The sequence below is a fragment of the Coloeus monedula genome, assembly GCF_965178545.1.
Source record: "Coloeus monedula genome assembly, chromosome: 3".
Classification (NCBI taxonomy): Eukaryota; Metazoa; Chordata; class Aves; order Passeriformes; family Corvidae; genus Coloeus; species Coloeus monedula.
Window position 1 is genome coordinate 47,562,434 of NC_138783.1, and position 12,404 is coordinate 47,574,837.

The following is a 12,404-nucleotide window of genomic DNA, read 5'->3' on the forward strand; positions in this document are numbered from 1 at the left end:
CAGCTGTTCCATTTCCCAAGATTTTTGTTTCCAAGGTGTTTTTCATTAGGTGTGTACTTTAATGAGATCACAAAAGAACAATGTGTCTGGCAGAACTTTATTTTGTTGCATATGCTTATAATTACATGCTTTCCTGTGAGTTGTGCTGTACTATAGTTCTAAATATTCCATAGCTAAAAATAATATTATTTAGTGTTTCTTAATGTTTCTGTTTACAGGGAGCATGACTACTCCCTTGCCTGCCTTTCTGAGCACTTTCTTAGTGTACTAGATTAAACTTTCAAACCAGTAAGTAATGAAAATGTAGACGTGATCAAAAGAGACTGCAAAATTTTAGTAGGTGGTGCTCATAGCAGTGATAAAAAAAAACAAACAATAGAAGCAACCCAAAAAAACCTGAAGAAAACAGCCTGTTAGGTCAAACTTTTGACTGGGTAATGTCTGTCAATTTTGTACAAATGCAGATTTAAAGGTAGTAATAGAGCATATTGTTGCAGCGCTACCAGCCTTCTAGTTAGAAAAGCAGGGAGAGATCTTTGAGTTCACCATAGAGAAGCCTGTAGAGATATATAAAATAATGTGCTTCATATTCATATATGCAAATAATTGTGAGACCACTCTTTGAAAGGTCAGAGCCATCAGGGGACGTTCCTGAGGGGAAGAAAGCAAATGTCACTCCAGCCTTCAAGGAGAGTCTGGGAAATTACATTCCAGTTACTCTCACCTCGATCACTGGAAAGGTGATGGATCACATCCTCCTGGAAGACATTTTCAAACATTTGGAAGATACCAAAGTGATTGAGAGTAGTCAGCATGGATTTTTATGAAGGGAATATTGTGCTTGGCCAACTTGAAAGCCTTCAAAGACTGGTGCGATGGATGGGATAACAGCGGTTGATGTTACCTGCTTTAGTAAGGCTTTCAACTCTGCATCCCATCCATCCTTGTAGGCAAGCTAATGAAGTACACACCAGGAAGTGCACAGTGAAGGGGATCGACAGCTGGATGAGTTGAAGAGCTGAAAGAATTCTGATCAGTGCCAGAAAGTTAAGCTGGCCACCATTCACTGGTGGAGTGTCCCAAGGGCTGATTCTGAGTTAAGTGCTGTTTTAACATCACCATTGGTAACCTGAACAATGAGACAGAGCACACCCTCAACAAGCTGACAGATGATTTCCAGTGATGCCTTCCAGCCTCAGCCATTCTGTGAATGTATTTTATCTTCACCATTTGATTTGTCTTGAAAAATTCAATTAATGCTCTTTCAAAGTCTAAAATCCAGCTCATGATGAATCAAGAGATGCCAAGTGCAAGGGATGCCTATGTGGGAGCAGGTGTGAGATGAATATGAAAGATCAAATAGCTCCTAAGGAATAAGGAACAATGCGAAGGAAGCAGTGAAATACCCAATCTTTGAACTGCAGCAGGACATTTTTGCAATGTATCTTGACTGCAGTATGATGAGAGTTATGACATGGTACCATTTTCTTTTCCTGAGGGAAAAGGTGATGTATTCCTGAAAATCTTTTTAGAAGCTGTGTGGTCAAAAAATGAAAGATATACTTCTACTGGATCATCAGTTGTTACAGACTTTGGTATGAAACATTTGTGTCATGGCAGTATCTCTAGAAAGAGATACCCAAGCATTAAGATATTAAAAAACTGTCAATTCTATAGGATTAAAATTTTACAGAGATTTGTATTTTTAGACCTCTCTTGGATTAGCCCTGTATCTTTTATTCTGTGCTGAAGGTGCTAAGTACTGACATCAAATGGAAAATACAAATTAAAATTCTCAGTCTATTCTTCCAGTTGTATTTGGGCCTTCACTGCAAGACTTCCTGATGATTTTGGAAATTGGCAATCTTTAAAGAAAGTAAAAAGATTTTATTTTTTTTAATTCACAGGCTGTGTCCCTTCAAGCAATTTTTGAATCTGAATGTAATCTTTCATAGCTTTTTACAGTTTGATCATCTGTAATCTTAGGACTTAAAAGAAAATGTAAGGCCATTTAACAAGTTGTAAGTAAGGGTTGTGAAAGAATAGTACAGACTCCCAAGATTTATGCAGCCTGTGAGATCAACAGATAACACTTAAAAATTTTTATCTAAGAACTGGTGTTTAACAAAAATGCTAAATCAGTCCTAAAAGGTATTTGATAATCTTTTACCACATAAATTTAGATTCCAATTTATAACAAGATGGAGTGCTAAATAGGGGAAGATTTGATGGATATTTTTTTGATTGCAAGTGAAAAGCTCATTTATTTGCTTGATATAAATGAAACTAGGGGTGAAAGGAAAGGTCAGAAATATCTATTCCAGGTACAGGATTTTCAAATCTGTGTCTCAGACTGCTGCCTTTATTTAAAGCCCCATTTGCTTGATTGTCAAGCCCAACCCTATCTGTAATTTTTTGTAGCCTTTCATTATCTTTGTTAGGTGTTTCCTAAAGGTCTGACTATATCAGTGTGTCTGGGGTACTCACTTATCTTTTGTCTGGTGGAACCTAAATTTAGTTTTTCTTCTTTTTAGTTCAGTATTTCTTTTCCATAAACAATTCTCAAAATAATTAATCCTGTGCAGTGATAAAACCCAAGTCTCACAACCTTCATGTTTAAAACTGGCAGTAATACTGATGACAATTTTTTTCTCTATTAATGAATATATCTTGTTTTGAAACTAGAGTAAATACAATCTCTGTCCAAAGTTTAAAGGGAAAGTCAAGGTGAAGCAATATATGTATTATAAGGGGAGCTTTGCTAATTTACCAAGCCAATAATATGACCAAACTTAGGCACAAGTACTCAGACACTGTTATTGCCTAGAGGAAGTGCAGGTAAAGTTTCTGAAGCTGGCATTCTGAAATCATTGTAGACTTCTAAATGAAAGAAGTACAAGGTACAGAAAATAAATGGAAAAAGTAAGACTGCTTATTGAAGTACCACCAGATATGTTAGGGGCAGACAAGTGCAACACAGATGAGAATTTGTAGGCATGAAATTGCATTACATGATTATTGATGTTTTAGTGAGATATTTTCGCCTTATCTGCTGCAGAACTGTCAGACACAAGAAGCAATGGAAGCAGACTATTTTTTTCCTGACATTTCTACATCATTGTACATGGAATAATTCTAACTGGCAATCTTGGACCAGTTAACAGGCAGTGAAAACTGTTGCAAAAGGGAAACTCGGATTTTGAATCCAAAAGTAACTTGGAGGTTTTCTTTGTATGGCTACAAATGCTGTAAATGTGAACAGAACTGGTTTTGTTTCCTTTTCTCCTTATTTCCCTGGAGCCCTTCAAATAGAATGTTTCAGAACTGATCTGTATAACTGTTTGCATCTTTACCTTACAGGATGTGAAACCAATTCAGGCCTTTTCTGTGCGTTTGGGAAGTTTGTCCTTGTCTGTTGGAATATACATTTAATTACAGCACCAGAAATACATGTGTCTTCATATTGCATACTGACTTCTAAACTGGAAACAAAGTGGTACTTTAGAGTTGTAGATACACAAAATGATAGCATGGCTTCTACAATCTCTAGGAAAAAATAGTTTAAAAAATGCAAGTTGTGTTGCATGTTTTACAATTAAAAAAAAAAGCTTATGTTGGTCTGTTGATTCTGTGTGGTTGCTTAAGGATACAAAGCTTACCTGGACATGCTGGTTCTTTGCTAGTTTCCTCAAGTAACCTTTGTATCTGTTAGCATTTTTCAGGTACCTTTGGTAAAAAGATGTGGTATCAAAACAGACCATTTCTTTCAATGTCATGAAAAGCGAATGTCAAACAGAGGAGGGCATGTGTTCTGCGAGAAATGTATTGATAGTTCAGCCAGGGCTAAATGCTGAAATACTTCTGTTGCCTTTTTCCAAGCTTAGAAATATTTTGACTTTTTAAAAATCCAGGTAATTTAAGTAAATCGATAACTGAAGTAGAATGGTGTAATTTAAGTAATAAATTGAGGAATATAATTTGTAGATGATTACTTGTATCTATCTGCGTATATCTATATATTGCACACTGGGGGATGAAAATATATCGGCTGATGGGCAGACTATTAGATTTCTTTCTTTTCTGTAGCTATAAATTCGTTCTTTTGTTACTAACTTGTTTTTTCATGTGCTGGCTTTCCAAGATGGCCAGATACCTGATTCTGGTGCTGGAAAGAGTAATGTAAGTAATCCTTCACTGTTTGAAGGCAAACTCGGTCATCTCAGTGCATTGCCATGCAGTAGTTACACCAAACTGACTGCAGGAACTCTCATATCCATATATGTAAATACAACTAGAGGTAAGAGTTCTACAGAGGAAAGGCATGCTAGAAACTTCAGATCTAATTCCTGCCATAAAGGTGATGAGCTGCAGTAGTCGGGTGAAAAAAATACCAGCATACCTTGTGGTTCTGACCAGAGAGAAGTATGGAGGACCAGAATCTCTTTGATCTCAAATGTACCTTTAAAGTAAGTTTAGTCAAGAAAAATCCTGCAGTAGGATTTAGTAAAAACCCTAGGGTATGATTTTGGAAACACTTAAATGCAGTTTGCACTTTAGTTTGTTGGATTTTTTACTGCTAAATACCTTGTTAGGTTGTGGAAAAGTTATCACAGTATAAAATACTGTGAAAGATAAGAGTATGGATTGGTCAAAATACAGGAAATAGCCATAATAAGTGTTTTCACTCCAGTCTGCTGTACAAAGAAAAGGCTATGTTCTGTATGAATGATCTATATTCATGATGTAGAGGAAAAGATGATAAGAAAACAGGCCTTTGAGTAATTCTTATCTGAGGAGTTATTTTAAGATAAACTTGTGAATAGGACACAGTTATCCCGTGTAAAAGCTTGTTCTTTATGAACTCCTGACTTCATCTGTCTTACTCTGAACATGAGTGACACAAAACAAGGTATTTGGGGTATAGTTTGAAATACTGTATTTGTTCTGTGCACAAAGTGCTCTAACAGGTAAATACAAGCAAAGCCCATGCAACCACTGGAAAGTGCATAGTAGTAAATTATGTGGGCTTTTCACCTGTGGTACTTTTTCTTAATCCAGAACAGGGAGGAGTTGACAATTAATCCATACAAGTAGGGTGATATGGAAGTGTTACTTAAATGAAAAATAACAGCAAAATAGGGCTTTTAAAGGAAATGGCAAGGGTTAGCACAACTGCATGCAAACCAAAGAGTACAGTAAGGCAATTTTCTGCCTTTGTGTGAAAGTTTTGGTATGTATGAGATTACAGTACTGCTGTACTGTACTGCCTGTCACCCTGCGGAAACTGCTCCAACAAAACTACTGAGCAAAAATGGTACTCGGGTTTTTATTACACATTCCAAATCCTTACTTGTGAGGCAGAACTTTGAATTTAAAAGGGAGGTGGAATTATATATGGGATAACATAGTACCTAAAAACCAGTTTCGGAGCTCTCCTCTTGCATTTGATCCTGCTCTGATGTGCCCACAGCATCCAGAGTCATCCTAACCTTTGGACAGGGTACTTGCTGCTGTAGTAAAACCCACAGGAAATGTATTTCTTCAAGACTGTTCATTTTAATGAATTAAGTTAGTTACTACACTTTTGAATGATGTGTCAATGATATTGGACATGGTAGATTTTCCTGCTATAATAATATTTTTGCCTATGATACTCACCTTTCCTTGCTTGGAGGCTTAGTACAGAAAGTCACACCCTGCAGCTTGTCCCGACGTACATTTTTAGGGAGTGAAAGAGTTGGCCTGGAAAGTGTAATTAATTTTTTTTATTCAGCTTGAATTCAGTTCCAGTGGAAGAGAGAAAAGTCTGTGTATTAGGCAGTGTGCAAGCCTTTAATAAGTTACATTGCCCCAAGTTGGCAGTAATTGAGTGACAGCAGTGAAAGGAAATTTTTGGAGTGTGTTCAGAGCATAAAAACATAATAGTTAGACCAACAGCTTTCATCAGGCTGAAACAGAGATAAAATATGGTTGATGGTAACTAGCAGAAGGCCCCATTGGCATAGATACAGCATCCCTCTATTTTCTATCCTATCCAAATACTTCCTGTACTTTTAAAACTTTTGGACACGTGTGCTTTGATAATTTAGGGGTTTGTTTTTGTTTGGCTGTTACTGGTAATTTTAATGGCTCCTAGTTTTAATGAGAATTTTATTTAGATGCTCAATTTATTTATTTTAAAGAGTGCTGAGATGTTCTTTATAAGAAGATAATTAGCCGGAAGTATTAGATTAAAATAGGCTTTCTTAATTTTCCAGTGCTTGTTACAATTCATGTGTTTTCTAATCAAAAAGAATATTTTAATGTTTAGATTTAATTCTTGCGTTCTGTGGGGCCATTGTTTTCAACAGTGTTTGTCTTGGTCTTTTGATTATAATATATTTTAAAGCCCTGATCAGTTAGTAGATGCAACAAAAATTGTCTTGATTGTGAATGCACATCTTTGAATTCAAGGAAAGAAGTTAACTTCAGAAAAGTGCTGATACTATCATTTGAATAAGGTTATACTGACACTGCTATTGTGCTGGAGTACTATTTAGCATTGAAGTAGTCAATTTGTTCAAAGTGGAAAGAAAATGGAATTATTTTGGAATGAAAATGCAATTATTTTTTCTAACCATAAAATGTTGCAAAAAGACAGTTCCAGTCCCTGAGAATGCAATAAGGGAGCATCCCACCTTGATAATAAGGAAATGTTTTGGTGTAGGTTATGACTGCTTGAAGGTCAACAAGGTTGTTAGAGATGTGCCAGAAGAAGCATTAACATTGCATCTTTTGTGAGTCATAGACCTTGACATGGCGTGTGAATTCAAGCCAAGCTGAAGGGCTAGTAGGTTTTGCTGCACAGCTTTTCTTGTTGGAGGACCTAACCTGATAAACTACATCAGGATGTTACAATTTTTACCGTTTTGCCACAGAAGTGCTCTTCTGAATAGGCTGCAACTTGTTAAGCCCTTGCAGTTGTCTTTCAAAACCTTTTTGTTTTTTTCTTCAGAGCAAGTGATTTCTAACTTGTGTTTCATGCTTCCCAGGCGTTTGCTCACATACTGTTGAAGTTCAGTTATGGCTTTGTATGATTGTGGGGTTGTGTTTTTAAATCTGTTCCTATATTGTTTGATATGATACTTTGAAGTCTAAAGAAGTTGTTCACTATAAATCATAATAGAATCATTGTTGAGGTCATGGTTGCAAAAGCAACATAATTTAGGGATAAAAGCCCTTTGCTAAGTATTGTTCTTTTAAAGTTAAACTGCTGGTTTTTTTAAATTGAAAACCAGTGTTACATTCTTATAAATTATCATGGCTCATCATAGGTAGAAATGGATGGCACGGCCAGGTCTGTAATTTGGTGGCACAAACATTAATGATGCACAAATAGCAGTGGCTAACAATCACTGTGAATCCTCTACTGAGTAATGTTTTAGGAGCCAAACTCTTGAGTATTGGATTATCCGAATGAAAATTGGTTAGGATTATACTAAAACCTTATTAAAAGGTGCATTAAAAAGGAGGTGTAAAGGGTATGAGTCTGTTCATTATTATACATAGAAATGTTGCAAAAAGTTAATAACATGGGGAGGAGGTAGCATCCACATTATAATACCATAATAGGTAATTCAGAGGAGTTTAGGTTACTCACTGATACCTATGTTTAAAATCAGTCTTTGAAAACTGGTGATTTCAGAAACAGACTAGGAGCAAAACATATATGGAATAATAGTTCCTGCAGACCTAGTTTGATGCTAAAAGTACTAAGTATCAAAAATTGCAATGTCTAAGCTGTCTAAAAATGCCCAGTTTGTTCCTCACTGCTTTGGTGAGTAGAGCTTAGTGAAAGGAGGGCCCAACACCAAAATACTTTACCTGGAGCATGAGACAATGTCCTATTATTTCCAGACATCTAGTATACAAACATGAAATAAATAATCGTTTCCTGCTCTTATCAATAACTTGCTCTGAGCAGCAGGAATGACTTTTTTTGTCACATCTCATGAAGACATAGACTGGTATAATTTTCATTTTGTTTGTGTTTTTGCCTTCAAAACAGCAATTCAGATAAGTTCTGAAGTCTAGTTTCCCCTCTGTGAAAGAACACAACATTTTCCGTGTATGTTAAGAAGCCATATGTGACTGCAGTGTTCATTCAAAGTAGTAGTCCTGCCGAAAAGATGTGAAGAATATGTGTGGCTGGTAACCTTAACATGAATCAATAGCCTTACAGAGTGAGGTAGGATACCATGCTGGGATCATATAAAGTGGAAGATGCTGCGCAAGGCATGTAAAACAATCCCTCCACTGCATTTAGCATTAGTGAAGCCTCAGCAGGAGCAGTGTGTAATTTGGAACACTTGAGTTCAAAGAAATGGGTGGCCCAAGGCAGAACAGCTAGAGGGAATCAGCAAGAATGATCACAGATGCAGGAAAAAAAATAGCCTACTAGGAAACAGAGCAGGAGAGAGTTTTTGGGGTTTTTTTTAATCTAGGTGATAGGACTGAAGAGAGATGTTTGTCCCAGGAAGTGTAAAGTTCTTGCAGTGGTTTCTGTGCCTTCTGCTGCTGAAGAACAGAAGCGGCAATGGGACTAACCTTGTCTGTTGTGTTAGAAGGAAAGGAAAGACACTGCGATGGAGAAGAATGAAAGAGAGAAGATTGCACGGGAATTGTGCAGCCTTGATCACCAGAGACTTCAGGATCAGAGTGAACACGAGCAGTATTGTGTGAAATCAGGCAGATGGGTGAAGGTGACTGTCTCAAGTTCTTCACAGATCTGTGAACCTCTCTGGGTTTTTACCTCCCTTGTTGGAAATTAGCCTGCTTTTTAGGATTTCTTTTTGCACTTTGCAAATAATTGTTAAATTAGAAGTGCCTAAAAATATTTCAGTGAGGATCTTTATTCTCTTTTCAACTGTAATAGTGATTAAATGCACAAGATTAGGACTTGTCCAGGAATCATAAGAAGGAGTCCTACAAAGCCAAATATAGGACAAGATAAGATTTAGTGCTGTGCCATGGTCACAAGGTCATTCTTTCATGAGAATGAATTCTCCCCCTGCTGCTGAGGTGGATTTGGGAGGAGAAGGGTGATTTTTCTTGAATTTAGTTCTACAGAATTGCCAGACACTTGTGTTGGTCTCTGAAATACTCAGCTGTACATCACTGCATGGTTCTTCACATTTGGTTTAGGATCATAACAGGTTTCTTATTTGCATTTGTCTGGCATGCACAAATTATTTTACTGAATGGCAAAAGTAATTATGCCTTTATTAGTACAAAAATCAGGGACTTTAAGTTGATAATTTGTAGTTATAAAAAAAATATAGCTGCCTTAAAGTAGAGTGTTTTCAGAACACAGTATAAGAACTGCTGAAAGATTTTGCTTCACTTGCTCAGCCCAAGTGATTTGAATAAGCAGTTTCAACTTCAATTTCTTCTGGATAATTAGAATTAAATTGAAAATTAACAAATTAAACTAATGGTTATCCAGATTTCTCCCTTCTGTTTCTAATGACTGCTTTTTTTTTTTTTTTTTTTGCAAATAAGTTTCTAATGTGTAATGAGTTGCCCAAAAAGACAAATCTGGGGAGTTTTTGGGTTTTTTTTTCTCCAGATAGTGGACTTGATTAAAAAATACCTAACAATAATTCCCAACCCATGTATTGACTTTTGTTAGTGGAGTTCAGTGTTTTTCAGGGATTCTTCAAAATACATATGCTTTAGGTATACCAGTACTATCCCTATACTGATTTCCGGTAGATATCCGCCTATTGAATTTAAATTTCATTGTTTGGAAAGTTTTTTGAACTAAAAACGTTGTTCCAGTCTATGCGTACAATCATTTTAGAAATGGAAGCCTCCAGAATAAGACATTTAATTTAAATTTATTATTTTTTTGAGTTGTGATGTTGTATTTTTACAGCGATGTGACTATATAAATATTTTTGTCTGTAGGAAGAATCTTCTGTTCCAAACAGAGCTGTTTCAGTGAAGGGCCTTTGACTTTAGAAAAAGGTGAATGGAGTATTCCACACCGAGGGATTTTTTCTTTTATTTTGCGGCTTTAGAAGACTCCTACACAGATTTCTAAATTGTCTCTATTGTTAAATGTGTTCTGTACCTTCTGAAATCTGAGTGTGAATCAAGCTGTTGATACTTACTTTGCTAACTAGTACTGTCCTATTGTGCTTTCTCGTCTCATCTCTACCTGCCTTGAACTTAGGTTAGATGATCTTTGGTGCAGGAATTGTTCCCCAGTGCTGTGCTGATTAGTCATCTGGTATAAAGCAGTCTTTGTGAAGAGGGCTTCTTGTCCTTACCAAAATCCAAACAGTAGAATATTTTAAGGTGAAAATATCATGAGGATGTTAAAAGCATTTTTGTAGAATATTATCAACCTGTGAATTTGCAGGGGAAAAATGGTACTTTATATGTTATATCCGTGTATTATAATATATCTGAAAAATTTTAGTGCCTGTGTAATGTATTGTTAATGCTACTGAAAACATAATAATTAGGTGTGTAGCTTGTTAACACCCCATATATATTGAAGCAGATTTTGTAAAAGATGTGGATTTGTTCTTTGAGTCACTGTGTAGCAATAGAAAGATTTCTGTGGTGAAATGATGTGGTTTTTATACCTAGCAGATTGAATTGCCATAAAGTTCAGCACTGACTCTGAATTTAAAGATGTATGCTGCTTGTTTATTTTTAGGATTTTTGTAGAAGCAATCTAAATGGAATGCTTTGAGAGCTGTGTGCCCACATACTGCATTTCTTAACGTTGAAGCAATACTTACCTGAAGCGTATGCCTTTATTAAAAAAAAAAAAAAACAAAAAACAAAACAAAAAGGGGTGGTGGTGCTATGGGGGACAATTCTGGAAATCACAGAGCTAATACAGCACAAGTTGGATCTGTTCTTACTGCTGTTGGAAAGACAGTGGAATATATCTTAAATTTTGATAACATCCTCCATCCTTAACCTGTTCTCAGAACTGAAACACCTCAGATTCTTTTTACATATCTTGTCCATGGATTGTGGAGTTTCAGAAATCCATTTTGTAGCCTTTTGTAAACAACAGTAATTTAATTTCTCAAGGAAATTTTTTGCTGGATTAGTAATTTTTTTGTACCTTCTTTTACACAATAAGAATTACTTCTAGGTTGATATTGAATTGTGGTCTTCTGCCTCTTTGCATGTGTTTACATTAGAGCCTGATAGATCCGGAAAGGCTTGAGAATATCCTAGAACGTGTTTAAGACATCACATTAAGATATTAGGATTTACTATGTTAACTTTTAGGTAGTCTAAACTGTTTTGCTGGGGTACTCTTTATCTTCAGATCAATTTAAACTGGAAAAGCAAAGCAAGAGCTGTAACTCAGCCTTATTATAATCTTACAGGTCACAACTGAATAGGAGTCCCTGTTTTGTCCAGGATTTACAGAATGAATGGGTATCTAAATCACTCCATTTGAGAACAAGTCTGGCATACATTATCAGCTTTAGTTGTGAGTTTCTTTACTTTTTTCCCTTAAAATAAGCACTGCAGGTTTCATTATATAAACTGTGTTAGGAATTGAGAAATCCTCTGACTACAGATGCTGAGAATGGACTATGGGAAACAGGACAGCAGAAAATAGAGGATTATGAAGTGAGTTGTCATGTTTCTAACCAGCCAAACTCTAGCTCAGTTCTTTAACTTGCCTCCATAATAAAACAAACAAAGGGAAGACAGAAAAATAACATAAAGGCAATGCTTTCCAGTTTTGCAGCTGTGTGAATTGGTAAACACTTGTAAATAGGAATAATTTAGATGAGTTTTCTCTCCAGTATCAAGTGATAATGATAATGTTTCATCTGTATCTCACTTGTGTATTTTTTATGTACAATGTGTCTGTAAATGTGCATAATGACCCTGGGGAAAACATGGTGTAGAGCTGGCTTCCCATCCCTGTGTTGGGGGTGGTGGGCAGCAGTGGGACTGCCTCCCACTCCCACTGAAAGGATCTAGGGCAATTTGGATAGAAATCCCAGCGACTCAGTGGCTGCCAGCTCACATGTGTTGAGGACAGACACCAGGGTGTCAGTAGGGAATGTGGTGCTGGAGCACAGCCACGCCGAGAAGAAACGTGAGGAAGATGCAGTCAGGGAGAGCCTGTGTCTGGGTCCTTGCACAGCATTACTGTGATAGAGAAACTTGTCATTTTTATCAAAACGAAGTTGATTTAAAACTGGCAAAACAAAGCTTAACTAACTTTTCAGAGACTAATGTTTAGGTTTATCGTGGTATATGTATTGTATATTTATTTTTTTTTCCACAGAAACCTGCTAATATTTTAGTTATGGGTGAAGGTCCTGAGCGAGGAAGAGTAAAAATTGGTATGTTTATATCTTTGATAAGTCCCA

The 12,404-nt window shown here is 36.4% G+C and overlaps 1 protein-coding gene across 3 annotated transcripts in view; it reads left to right on the forward strand.

The window, feature by feature from the left end:
* Positions 1-12,404, forward strand: part of CDK8 (cyclin dependent kinase 8) — a 75,027-nt gene that overhangs the window by 42,216 nt on the left and 20,407 nt on the right. For 2 of the 3 annotated variants that reach the window (XM_082277320.1, XM_082277321.1), the window contains exon 5: positions 12,320-12,377. The exons of the other annotated variant lie outside the window; for it this stretch is intronic. In XM_082277320.1, coding sequence (XP_082133446.1) covers positions 12,320-12,377 — 58 coding nt within the window. The remainder of the gene's footprint in view (positions 1-12,319; positions 12,378-12,404) is intronic. 3 annotated transcript variants of the gene reach the window in all.